Source organism: Ciconia boyciana, chromosome 5 (assembly GCF_034638445.1).
Source record: "Ciconia boyciana chromosome 5, ASM3463844v1, whole genome shotgun sequence".
NCBI classification, from domain to species: Eukaryota; Metazoa; Chordata; class Aves; order Ciconiiformes; family Ciconiidae; genus Ciconia; species Ciconia boyciana.
Genome location: NC_132938.1, coordinates 27408100 through 27421586, shown reverse-complemented (window position 1 = coordinate 27421586; position 13487 = coordinate 27408100). Strand labels below are relative to the sequence as shown.

Genomic DNA, 13487 nt, shown 5'->3' with positions numbered 1-13487 from the left:
CTCCATCTTCAGAGGTTTTCAAGACTCGAATGATCAAGCCCTTAGCAACCCAGTCTGATCTCATGCCTGATCCTGCTTTGAGCAGAAGACTCAACTAGAGACCTCCAACCTGAATTATTCTGTCATTCTACAACCTACAAATCTCTGTTAAACCTAAACAAATGGCTATTATCGAGAGCTCCGGGTTTGCCCTAAACAAGGTAAATTTTAACTGGAAAAGCAAGAGGCACCTACTCAGCAACTCTACCCACTGCTCCAAAGCATAAGCCCTTCCAAAGAAATTGTGGCAAATTTCAATTATTAATGTTTATATTATTATTATTTTTGGTAAAGCAATGGAACTCACCCTCCACTCTCAAAAAGCAACTGTCCAAATGGAAAAATTTCCAAAAAAACCCCAAAAGAAATTCAGCTTTAATTTCAACCTCAGAGGCGTTAGAGCTATAAACAGCGATAAACCGGGGCTGACAAAAAAAGTGTTAAACAGCGTTACATATACCCAGGGAAGTCAAGTGCCAATGGCAGCTGGAGCTGGCGAAAGAGCACAACTGCACTGGCCTCTCAGAAGGTTTAAAAAGCTCAGTGGATGCACAGACATGATGCACTTTTAGCACCTCTGGGTCTAGAGTTACCTTAGGAACCTAAACACGGTGCTGTGTCATGTAGCTATCCTGCACAAGTGCAATAACTAAATCTACCCATGACCTATATCCGGGAGGTTGAACCAGGTATAGACATAGATGTTATTTATAGAAATTCTTTCAGAGGGGAGTAAAAAAAAAGAAAGAGCTACTACTTGCTGCAGGAAATTTTAATTTTGCAATGGCATGCTGCAGAAGTTCTGTTCCTGCTCACGAGACTTGACTCTTCCTCCTCCCTCTGCTGAGCAATTAAATGCAGGTGACATACAGCTAAAAATATAAAACTGATTAGTAAGTAATTTATAAAAAAATTAAGTCAACTTCACTGGGGAACTCTCTCATTCCCCATATATCTAATTCTATTTATAATACCAATATCCACATGTATATGATACATTTAAGAAAATTCTTGTACTGATACAGCTGATAAAATGTGTTTTCTACCACCGACTATCATCATTCATTTTTCATAAATATTTTGTAATCAAATGGTGATGTTATCACTGAACATGAAAAAGGCATACAAGTGTTTCATTGTACCTAAGAGGATCGTATTTTGACATGGACACCGAAAAACCGAACAACTTGGCGAGTGACGTTTCTGAGGTGTTTCAGAGGAGCTCTCATGCTTTGGGATGGAGGACCGGACCCACACAGCCTCTTGGCACCACCCTGCTGCAGCCACACGCATTCGTGTGGGCAGAGGCATCATTCTGCATGACCATAAAGCCACTCCATATGTTGGCTCTGCTGCAGGTGCCTACAAAGGAAGGTCACACAACGCCTGCTGGTCCACTGCCAGAGGCAACGAAGCCTTCAAGGGAAGCAGGAAAAATCCTGGTGTGTAGGGGCTGTGGTTATCTCTGCCCCAGATCCAGGCTGGTGTGAAGACTGTCTCATTAACTCCTGAAAACTGAAGAATGCTGTCTATTTACATTGGCGTTTTTATTACCCCATGCATCTAGCTACCCAGGAGTTACAGTGAACTTCTCCCTTTAGGATTTAGAAGCCTTAGTCCATGATGGAAAGTTAAATACTGTGATTGCAGTTGCAGTTATGAGCACATCAGTAACAGAGGACAAAGCAACACCTCAGTTCTGCTAACCAGGGTATCCATTTAACAAAGACACAAGCACAGCTGACTAGATAGTGTTATCAAACACCTACTAGGCATTTGTGGCAAACAGGATTTTTATCCCATAAACTAGGATATCAGTCCAAGTATTTCTTTAATTAAGACCATACAAGCCAGAAATAGCCACATTGCCTATTGCTGTGGCAGAACCGTACATCCTTACAAACCCCTAAAAATACAATAACTAGGAACTCCTAAAACATGGAACATCACAACTACTACAAGAATTCAAACTCCAAAGGAAGTTAGAGTAGAACTTTATTAATCCTTATTGTAAATTAAATCAAAACGTAGGTTGGTTAACACTACTTGTACACAAAATCACGTGAAATATCATTACTGTATTTTCTGTGAAAAAATGACAAAACAAGCTGTCTGGAACAGCGAGAATGCAGAGATATTAGGAAGAATCAGGATAGAACTACAGTTTAAATTCTGTAAAATCACTCAGGAATGAAATTGGTTGCAGTATCAATAGCCACATGTAGAAATTGCCTGACACATCTTTCAAACTTCTGTGATTGAAATTGTACACGTATCATTGACTTTAAAATTTTCATATGATGATTTCCTCATCAAAGCTAGCGTTTTCTGTTGTTGTGAGTGATAATGGTGGCATGACCTTGGACTGCCACAGCTAAGTGCCTTGCATGCTATGTCAGTATAGTACTACAGCCAGAACACTGCTCTGACACGTTAAGCCATCTGCCTCATCTGGCAGCTATATAATGCTATACTCAGGCCAGCTATTACAACTGAAGATCAGGATGGATCAGTAATTGGCAGAGAAGCCTTGAAACTGTTGCAAGAAATAGTGTCAAATATGCCTGCTAGTCATTTTTCTAGAGTTATTACCGCTCAATTGGGATGTAAAATATGCTCCTGTCACTCACAGACACTGAAAAGTGCATGGGGGTGTGGAGGACGGGAGACATGGACGCTAGATTCGTAACCACATCCCGAGCAGAGTTCCCTTCTAGCTGCTTTGAAGCTGTGCTGCTCTCACTTCTCATCCTGAGCCTTTTTCCCTTCAGGTAGTCCAGCCCTCCACCCATCTTTCCATGTGTGGTTCAAGGCCAAGCTGTCAGTCTGGAACAAACATACCTACTCTACAAGTGTTTCTTGTAATGAATCAAAGAACAAAGACTTGTCCTACCACATATGTACAAATCAGGATTTCAACCCTGCCCTCCTGTACCTTGGCCAGCAATCCTCAACCACAAGAAAGCTTATACTTTAATCTCAGATCAATCAGTGGATTTTTGAAGATGAAGGAGAGTGTTACTTGGATATAGAAAAAAAGTTTATTTTGTGCCAAGCATGCAGTGAGTAGAAATGGACAAGTTTAAGCTAGCTAGTGAAAAATTAAAAGAAAGCCAAAATCTCTCCCCACCATCACCACCTCGCTCTGATCTTTTTAAAGTTGCTGTCTATATCTATCTTTTTTTGGTTGATCAGAGCAAAGCTATAATTAGAGCTGTAACAAGCCAATAATTTCTAAATGCTCATACAAAGATTGGTTAAAATAAAGGGATGTTACTCACTGACAAATTAATCCCCCTACACTAAAATCTGCACAAATATTGTTTTAAAACAGAACATTTACTTTGCAAACTTCTGATTCAAAGAGCCAGAGGATACAACTTCTCAGCATTTGTCATGTGCCTAACTGTCCTGTATAATGGAAAGAAAACACGACCTAATGGCTGACAAGTAGGACCGGGATGAGGAGATCATTCTCACGTTATTGCCAGCATTGCCACTGACTGATGGGTCAGTCTTTGGGCCTTTGCTCAGTTCTTCCAGCTGCAATAAGAAAGGTGTGCTTTACCTACCGCCTCTTTCAGCGGCACATCGCTCCACAAACACCAGTGGGATATTTTCATCCTGCTTATAGGCCAAATTTATCCTTTCTAGCCTTAAATCATAGGCAAGATTTCGTAAGCTACTTTGAGTAAAGGTAAGTCCCTTGTAAAATCCGCCCCCCAAAATCAAAGTACTCTGCCTATACACTACAGACAAATATAGTTTCTTGATAATATTTTTCTTTACCATCCTTCCCACCTGCTGCTGCTTTTTGCATCTCATTTCATAGTAGATTTAGGCAGGAGTTACATGTTTCCCAATCAGTCTCTGATTGCCAATCATTATTTGATTCACATATAGATGGGGTTCTTCTCTGTCAAAAAGACAACGGACACTGAGGTCTCACCCGTACGAAATGATCCCTGCACTTCTCTAGCTCCCCAAAAACCTCAATCGTATTAGTGTTTTAAGTGGTGCAGCTTGACTAAACCGTTTTCCAAACTTCAGGCCAAAAGAGCTGCAGAGGTACAGCTGCACAGCATCTTCCCGTATTGCAGACAACGCCTGAGGCGAGCCGGACAGATTTAGAGCAGGGCTACAGAGCTTCAAAGGGAAGCCTGCCAGGCAGAGAGAAGACAGGACTAGTCCATTTGACAACTGAACTGAAACAGCAGGGGAGCAGCCATAAGAGGGATGGAGGAGGAAGAAGGGGCACGCAAAGAACAGGAAGAGAATCAGAAGGGGAGGACAGGAGGGCCAAAGGTAACGTATATATGAAAAGGAATATATACTTCACAAAAGAGACTCAGGGCAGAAAATGAATTAATAAAATACAAACCCCAAACAAATCTCAGAGCAACTAGAGGGAAAAAAACCCCTAGAAACAGCATCTCTTAACATGCAGATGAACTAGTGCCTGTGAATCTTATTCAAAGCCTGGGAAGGACATAGCTAACAAGAACTATATCAATAAAGGAAAGTATACAAATAAAGGCAATGAAAGCAAGTTTAGAAAAGGCTTTGAAAACATGCTCAATTTGTAAAAGCTTCTCAAGGCAAACAAAACGTAGTTGTTTCTTCCACTCCAGACAGCTCTGCTTCTTCATCTCAGCTGCTTTTCTATCCCTGTTTCTGTCATCTTCTCCTCCTCTCCTAAAAGTTCAGTGGGATTAAGCAACAGACAAAAACTAGAGCCCTGGCTTCTCCTTGTGGGAAGCAATACAGTAGCAGCTTCAGAAGGCTTTCTTACTTCCAAGAATGTGTAGTTTGGAAGGCCCCAGCAGGATGGGGCAAAAAGCAAACCCCTTCTTCCCCTCTGGAGGGCTCACAGTGCAGCTAGAGTTATTCATCATCCTACCCAGCAAGAGGCCATGTTTTATCAGGAGTGGGGCAAGCCCAGGAGGCTCTTTTCTTTCCTAATTTGGATTCCCAACCTTCCTAGGAGGGGTTATACCTTCAGAGAGGAGTTTAGCATTTCAGACTCTGCAGATGCAGGCTGACATCGCTGTGCTAGTTGTCCAGAAATCGCAGTAAAATAGGTACAGGGAGAAGGCTGAGTGAAGTGAGTCTAGCATAGCTGCCCAATTCTTGCAGATAAAAGGCCCCAGACTGATCGCATCCATATCGAGCTGCCTACAGCAGTGCTGGGCTGTGCCCCAGCACACACAGTGAAGAAGCCAAGCATCAGTACCCAAGCACCATGCCCCATCTCTGTAACCTGGCATCTAAGCCCTTCCCATCCATGAACCAGGGCACTCCTGTATCCTCAATAGCTAAATTACTGCCCATGCCTTAGACTAAGGCACAGGGGCCTGGCATATTAAAACGGACCAGCTGGGTGAAGAGAAGCAAATATTGAGAAGGAACAGAACCTAGAATCTTATCTTAGGCTGGCAAATTCCCGTCCCACCACAGGCAGGTCTCCTTCTCTTTCCCCCTATCACGCTCAGTGCATTCCACTTGTTTCCCCATGTAACATCCCCCTCAAAGCGGTCTCCTCTCCTTGCTCTGCCCTTGACATGCTTGACACACATACCTTTGGCTTGAAGCTGAAGTGCCAGGAGTAATTATAATGATTTGCACTTCCCAGTCACATTATTGATTAAATTGTGAAGCTAGGGATATAAAACCCTTAGTTAGAGCAGATAAACTCTGTCAATAGCACCATTTGGGTGCACACTCATTCCCTCTAGAAGGCTTCAGCATTAAGTGCAATCAAGCTCACAAACCAGGAGGTATTCTGCAAATCACAGAATCGCAGAATTCAGAGTCACGTGGAATCTGAGTCAAATGTCAGAGTCACAAGGAATCTGAGAATTCAAAGTCTTCTGCCTCCTTTGCCAATATCACCACGAGGGCTAATACACTGTAAGCAGAAACCGGACACAGAAAAATCTGTGTTCAGCTGGCCACATCATCCTCAAAGCTGTAGAAAGGGAAGGATGAAAGGGCATCAAACAGATACAAACACACCCAAGCCCTAACGGTGGTTTCTGTTGCTGAATTTCCTCTCAACTCTTCCACAGCTATACTGGTCTGGAAATCCTAAAAAAGGAGACAGTAACACTTTCATTTGGCTACTTTTCTGATTGCCATTTTGCTTCTAATCTACAGCAACCTGAGGCTCTTCTCTATCCTCCAGACATTCCCATTACCAGCTCTCCCATATCGGACACAATGCTTACCTGGCTTTTCCCTTACAGCCAATGCATTCTGACAGGAGCAGCCTCTGCTCTGCCATCCCTGCCTGCTTTCCTGCATCTCATTCACTTTTGACTCTGTACCAGTTCCCTCTGACAGGATCAAGTCCATGCTCACAGCACATCCCAGCTCCCATGCTTGCTGCAGGCTCCATGGCTTGGTTGTCCATGGCCGGAGACTGGCATGAAGCAGGGGAGTAAGAAAAGACACAAGCACTTTGGCATGAACGAACCATTGCTCCCCGGGACAGATCCCTGCCCGCTGCATATTATCCATCTGGCCAATGCTTGGATGAAATCTGAGATGAAAGCAAAAAATTAGCATACTCCAACTCTCACCACATATCCAATTCTCTTTGTCGTTACACAGAAAAGAACGGTGAGAATTCCCTCTCCTGCCACTTGTTTGCAGCCCGGTCCTTATTTCTTGTTTTGTTTTTACTATCTACTTTTATTACAGTTTTGTAGCATCTAGATTCCTGCTGTGATATGCTCTAGTTTTATTCCTGCCTTTTTCTCTGGGGAAGAGGGGGAGAGAAAGATGAAAAGGTAAAATTAATTTCTTTCTTTGATAAGGCAGTTAAGAAGCACGTTGGCCCCTCTGAGCATTTCAATAGCTTATCCCCTTTTCTAATATATCTGAGAGGGGAATGAAAGCTGAATGCTCAAAACGGCCAGCACATCCACATCCTCTTCTTTGAAAACTGAAAACTGAGACTAATTGTAATGGCTTGCACAGTCCAATTATGTTGCTGATCTAATCAGCTAACATCAGGAGAAGCGCTGAATAAATCTGCACAATAGCTGGGACACAGAGTCGATTTCTCCCTGGCCCAGCATATTTAAAGCATGCTTATCAGCTGCATGACATCTGAAAAAAAAAAAAAAAAAGATACGCTGGCTGCAAAATGTTTTTTGAATCTTCCCCTCCCATTTCTCTACCCACATCCCAAAGGAAGAAGCCTTTAATTTACAAAGGATTTTCGTTTTTGTTTTTGTTTTTTTTTTTCCCCCTGGTCCGGGCACACCCTCTTGAAATAAAGCAAACATAAGCACTCGGGTTTCATTAGTTAGTGATTAAATACGTTATGAGACAGAAAATTGGCAGAGAAAGTAAGGCTGGTTTGTTCGTGTTGGTCTTACTGTTGGCTCTTTGTGCACACTCTGAGTGGCAGGCCTCTGTAAACTGAGCTCAACACTTGTGGGGTCCTTCTTCAACTCTACTGGGGGTCTGTCCCCTCTGGCTACTCCGTCAAATTTCAGAGATCTGCTTGGCGAAGGAGTAAATATTACTGTTGTACACTCTTTATCCTTCTCTTCCACACCGTTGAAATTTTCTCCATTCATGCTGACTTTTCCATCTACCTGCAGAATACAGTTAAATAAATATGCTGAGGCAATTAGCATTCAAAGGAATTTAGAAAATTAGGACTTCAACATGATATTACAATTGTTAACACAGTCCATGCCATCAGTGAAGGACAGAGCCAAGCACACATTTCATTCAATGGGCCAAGACAGAAGAAAACCCTATTACAGGGAGGTCATAAACAAAATACAGACAGAAGGTAACGCTTTTTCTGCATTGCCTGGTTTCCCACATTTCATTCTCCCAGTAACACACGGACACCCTTTGTGTGCATCACAGATCAATGGATATTAAAAGAACAACAAAGATTTATGTTAAATTTACACCAAAACTTCTGGGTTTTGCATTGCCTCGTGCAAGAGGCAAGCAGGTTCTCCAGGACTAATTATGCTGATGAACTGCTATGTACCCTGACGACCTCACCACAGTATTAGTAGACCATGCTTTCTGAAGCAGTGGCATGTGAACTTTGAAGGGTCAGGAGCAGCAGAGTTCATCTGCTTGTTTCTTCACTGTCCATAACAGGGAAGCAAGGAACCAGCAAATAAAACTGGGCATTCCACTTTCTCCATGAGGCAATAAATAAATAGCTGCTTTCCCAGAAAATAATTTTATGCAGTCTCCATGAAAAGGAGAATGCAGGAACAGTTGAACTGCTTTGTTCTCAGGGTCAAGCTAGCTCCTTGGTGGACATATATTCCCACTAAGGAACCCTTAAGCAAGGAAGAAAATACAAAATAAGCTCTAGCTTCTTCCTCTGTACTGATACAGCTTCCTCTTGGGACTTTACTACTTCATAATTATGTTCTGAATGGAGGTGGCATGTAAAGACTTCCTTCAATTTGGAGGGTTGTTTGTAGAAGCCCTGGTATACATGAAAAAAAGTCTTGCTACAAAGAACTCACAAGTCATTCACCAGAAGGCAGCCCAGCTAGAGACCAGGAGAGGACCAGATATGAGCAACACCATACTGCTCCTGCCTAGCTACAGCACAGATGTTTATAGGCTTGTCAGCAGGGGTGAGTTTTAAACAAATTTGAAGGAAGGCTTTGCTACTCCGTGCACAGAGATCCTTCATTTTGCAAAACGGTCATCACAGGAGACAACGCAAAGGTGAGGGAATAAATATGGACAGACTCTTCTCTGCTAATCATTGGACTTTGGGGGAATAATGGCACAGATCAGTGATTTCTTAGAGAAGCTATCTGGGATATATATGGTGATTAGTCATTTCAGGTTTCTCCACAGGTACTGCATAAACAAAAAACACATGTAAAAACAAGCTCAGAGGTATGCCATTCCATGGGAACTTTTTACTTATTTCACTGTTATTGAAAACTGATGCAACAAGCGTCAAAACTGCTTTATTGAACTGAAACACAGTTGAAGAAAACAAAGTTCTTCCCATCTCATCCTCCCTGTCCCACTCCTTATTTCACCATTTATTTATTTTCAGTACTTCACTTATTGAGTAAACAGCTTGGGTACCCCAAGAGCGGCACTCCAACTTAGTATATGCCATCAGTGCTACGCTGAGGGCAAACTCCACCCCTTGTCTTCTTGCATACTTGCATCCAGAGGGCTGTTTTCTATCTGAGGGTGATTAACTAAGGGACCATCTCCGAGGCGCTGGGCAGCCTCAGCTCTGACAGACGTGCAGGGAGGTGAAGGCAGTTAGCACCTCACGCAATCAGCTCCCAGGCAGAGGAGAAACAGCCTGGCTCTGCAAGCGGTTTCACCCCTTCTGACTGCTTTTCAGATGAAAAGGTTCCCTCCCCTTCCTCACCGCTATCATCCACTCAACACAGTACCACTCTTAGGGTTTATTTCCAAATGCGTGTGAGCAGACACTGAGCCCCAGGTCTTTTGGGACTGTGTGCTGGATCATCTACTAGAGAGGCAGGTCACAAAAGATCTCAGAAATAAAAAAGCCAGGAAAACCCTGGCAGGCCGCACCATCCATTTCAGTGTCTCTGTTTAGACTAAGACATTTCTCTGTTTACATTAGGGAGGAAATCCAAATGTTTGAATGATCACGACAGATGCCCTGGCTGCAGAGTTAAACAAACATACTCCTTTCCTTCTGATCTGGAGCAAGTCAACACATTGTCACCAGAGCCAAGAATCATCGACAGACTGGTGCTTCAAGGGAAAATAATGCTACAGCTACATGTGCTAGGGAATGATTCCTACTGAGACAAATCACATTCTTCCACATCAAGCGAACGAGATCTAGACAGACTTTTAGTGGTGGTTGGTGGGGGATAGAAGCATCCGTGGGTTAGTTTCTCCCCACGTGAACTATATATGCGTTAACATGAAGGTGATACACACATATATCTTGGTCCTCTGAGGAAAAAAGTGGCAGGATCAGAAAAAAAACAAAGATCCGTGATTCACTGATGTCTAAAATGTAAACTCCAGGGGAATACCAAATGAGGTACAGGAGAAACAGGAATTACCAGTTTCACATTTCAACTAGGAGACATGGGGGGGGGGGTTTCCCAACAGCTGGGACAGACTTCAAGAAATTACAGACATCACAACATGCTTTTTCACTATCTATACAAAACTGTATATTTTTAAAAAAGTAAACAACCTGAATATACATGGTAGCAATGCTACTGGGACATCAGCAGGGCTGCAGGGACCCCTGCATGCCACTAGTGAAGTATCAGATAGCAATGGCAGACACAAGGGGACCTGAACTCTACAGGCTGGGGGCACCCATGCCAGTAGGCTTTGCACTTTACAACAAGGCTACAGTGAGACTTGGGAAAGCTCCAGTTTTGGTACAGGCACTGTGAGAAGCAGATTTCTTCAAACCTGACTTATTCTGGCCTGTTCTGTCTAACACATCCCAGTGCTTTGCTTTCTCCATCACTGGTTCGGTACCTTACTCCCATTCTCCACACCCACCCAGTCCAAAGATATACTCCTCAGGTTTCATATCCCAGTTTCAGTCTCTTCTCCTATCCCCTTCCCCCACAAATCTCATAGCTGTCTCCTTGTTCCAGGCAGCCCTGCTTTCGTCCAAACTCTCTTACTTCCTTTATTCCCATAATCTTTGCACAGTTCTTGCAACCCAACGCAGTCACTCCCCCTCTCTCACCAGCAATCCCCAGTTACACTGCTGCCCCAGTACCAATCTGTTTCCCTAAACCTGCATGGACAGCCTATATCCCCTCTTTATGCCAGTGAAGCAGCTTTCCCCATTCATCCCTGGTGAGAAGCATGTTTAGGACAGAGAGTATCTTTGGGCAAGCTGGCTCTTGACTCTGAAGGAGTAGGGACTCTCCACACTGAATACATGCACACTGCAGTGTTTCAAAGGCTTATGACTTGGCTGAACGGGACAGACTTGTTTGGGTATGGCAAAAATCAGACCCCTGACACAAAAGCCAGTTCAGGTCTTGCTCCAAAAGTCAGGGCCTCCATGCTCCCTGCCCCTTCCCTTTTCTTTAAAAACAAAAAACCATGACAACATACTCTTTCCTAACCTCCTTCTCAGAAAACGCCTTGCCTTTTTCTTAGAGGACCCCCTTTCCCTGTCTTTCCCCAAACGAACTTAGCCTGAGGAAAAATGAGCAGCACAAATATTCCATTCTGAACAGGTCAAGTTTCTAAGAAGGCTGGTAACCAAGAAGGGACCACTAGATTGGGCAGCACAGAGCACGAAGCTGAGTTTTATAACATCAGAATGCTGCAACCATATTCCACTTAATCGCATTAAACATTTATACGTTCAGATGATTTAGTCAGCATCTCTTTGCCTTCTGATTGACTTTGGGGAGTGCAACATATCCTACCTTAAAGTTCTTTAAAACTTCCTGTGTATTTTTGGGTTGTGAGTAAGGCTTGGGTGTCAGCATAGGCACAGCCTTGGAGACAACACTTTTGCTGGGAGATGTGCGGCCCGTCGAACCACTGGGCTCTAGTTCAGCAGTGGGAACAATAGTTGCTTCAATGGTGGCAGTGAATTTTGGAGCAGGAAGTGACTGTTGCCTTAAATATCTCAGAGGATTTGGGTCTTTCAGTGGCGAATTTGGCTCCACTGAATGGCTTCTTTCCAGAATTTTTGGCATCTGCAAACGCTCAAGGACAGCTTCGCTGATAGTGAATCTTTCGATGTACTGCTGGAGGATGCTCTCAGCCTCCTCCTGTGACTTTGCATTCTTGTATGCCTCATGAAGCTCCCGCTCTCTTCTCTCTCTGCAAGGGAGACAACACAAGAGAGACCATTGCATTAAAATTAACGCTGGAAATCACTCCTATTTCCTCTGCTCCATCAACATCCTTCCTTCTCCTTCACCCCAGGCCTGCAGACATGGCTGCCCACAGTTACCTATCACCTATGGAGCACACAGCATTTTCAGACATGCCACTGCCCTTCAGCAAAACAACGTACTTCTCTTCCACAATTTCTCGGTAGGTTTTGATGCTTTTTCTGCGCTCATTTGTTCCATCTCCAGACAATAACCTTTCCATTTTCTTTCTCTCAGCTTCTTTTTTTATTAAATCCTGTGAAGCGCTCCTTCGACGACTCTTCCACCGAGCCAGGTCCTGCGAGAGAAGGAAGGCACCTGAATGCAGAGTTGCAAATAGCTAAAAACTGGCCACAGAAACCAATGAACTCAGCCAACCGCTTTGCAATGCTTGTTCCTGGCTGTGGACTAGGCTTCCATCACCTGCAGGCAGTGATGTTTATGTTAAAGAGAAAAGGATATTATACCATAAAATGAAGACGTTGCCTGACTGATTTTTCTCCTAACAGCAGGATCCAGTAAGGATTTCATAGCTCCACTGGCGTATTTTCTTTTTGGCTTTGTAGTGTTGCAGAAGCACACTAGGTAATAACACCAGGAAATTTGGCCTAAAAGGACCAGTCAGGGCACTCATTTTGAGTTGGGCCAACAGTAGGGACAAAACCTGATTCCTCAGGAAGATGAAGCAGAAAAATTATGTTTGGTGAAGAATTTTAATAATCAGATGTGTGGGAGGCAGGAGTTCATTGGAGGAAGGGACATCATTTCACCATGAACTACAGCTGCACTGATAGTCTGCCTTGGAGAGATGACAGTCCCATACTTTGCCCATGCTATCAGCCAACTACATGCAAGCATGGTTGATGCACCCTTCTTTTCTTTGACAGAAAAATCCAGTGCAGTGTCCAAACTTAAATTCTTCCTCATGGGCACCCTCCGATATTTTGGACCCAGATCTGGGCGACACAGGTTAGGGACTAAAGTGGCTCACACCTGGTTAGCGTGAGACATGACAGAGCAAAAAGCCTATGGTTTGTATCCAGCTATATAGATATGTCCTTGTTGAAGTAACGATCTTACTCTTTTTGGAATCTGCCTGCCCAAAATTGTCCAGAAGATCTACTGATTCTGGTTCTTTACCTTTCTTGCAAAACCAGCCTGACACTAAACCAGAGAGTCACAGGAGATACCTGTTATGGGCACCTATGCCTTGCACCCTGCTTGGGTTATGAATTCACAAGTCCTGGAGGGTAACAGAGACAAGATCTTTTTCACAGTAAAAGTATGACAGTAAAGAAGTACCCTAATCTGTAAACTTTCTTTGCAGCCCACTAGTAAATGAACAAAATTTTACATGTAAAAAATAACCTCTGCAGAACTTCTGCAAAGAAAAATAACTTCCTAGGAAACTGCAGGGGCACATTTGTCATTAACTTTACAACATCAGGAGATTAGTATACAGATTATATTTCATGCACTCTAACAAATTCTGGTTTTAATAAAAACCAGAGATTCTGTACACATACTCCGTTCAAAGGTTATTTCATTAATTACATGGTTTTCCAAATATTT

The 13487-nt window shown here is 43.2% G+C and overlaps 1 protein-coding gene across 3 annotated transcripts in view; it reads right to left on the bottom strand.

Annotated features, from left to right (window-relative positions):
- The window catches only part of LIMCH1 (LIM and calponin homology domains 1), a 183276-nt gene that overhangs the window by 24882 nt on the left and 144907 nt on the right, over window positions 1-13487 (bottom strand). For all 3 annotated transcript variants that reach the window (XM_072861281.1, XM_072861279.1, XM_072861280.1), the window contains 3 exons: window positions 12059-12213; window positions 11460-11862; window positions 7425-7646 (listed from right to left, as the gene is read on the bottom strand). In XM_072861281.1, the coding sequence (XP_072717382.1) occupies window positions 7425-7646; window positions 11460-11862; window positions 12059-12213 (780 nt within the window). The remainder of the gene's footprint in view (window positions 1-7424; window positions 7647-11459; window positions 11863-12058; window positions 12214-13487) is intronic.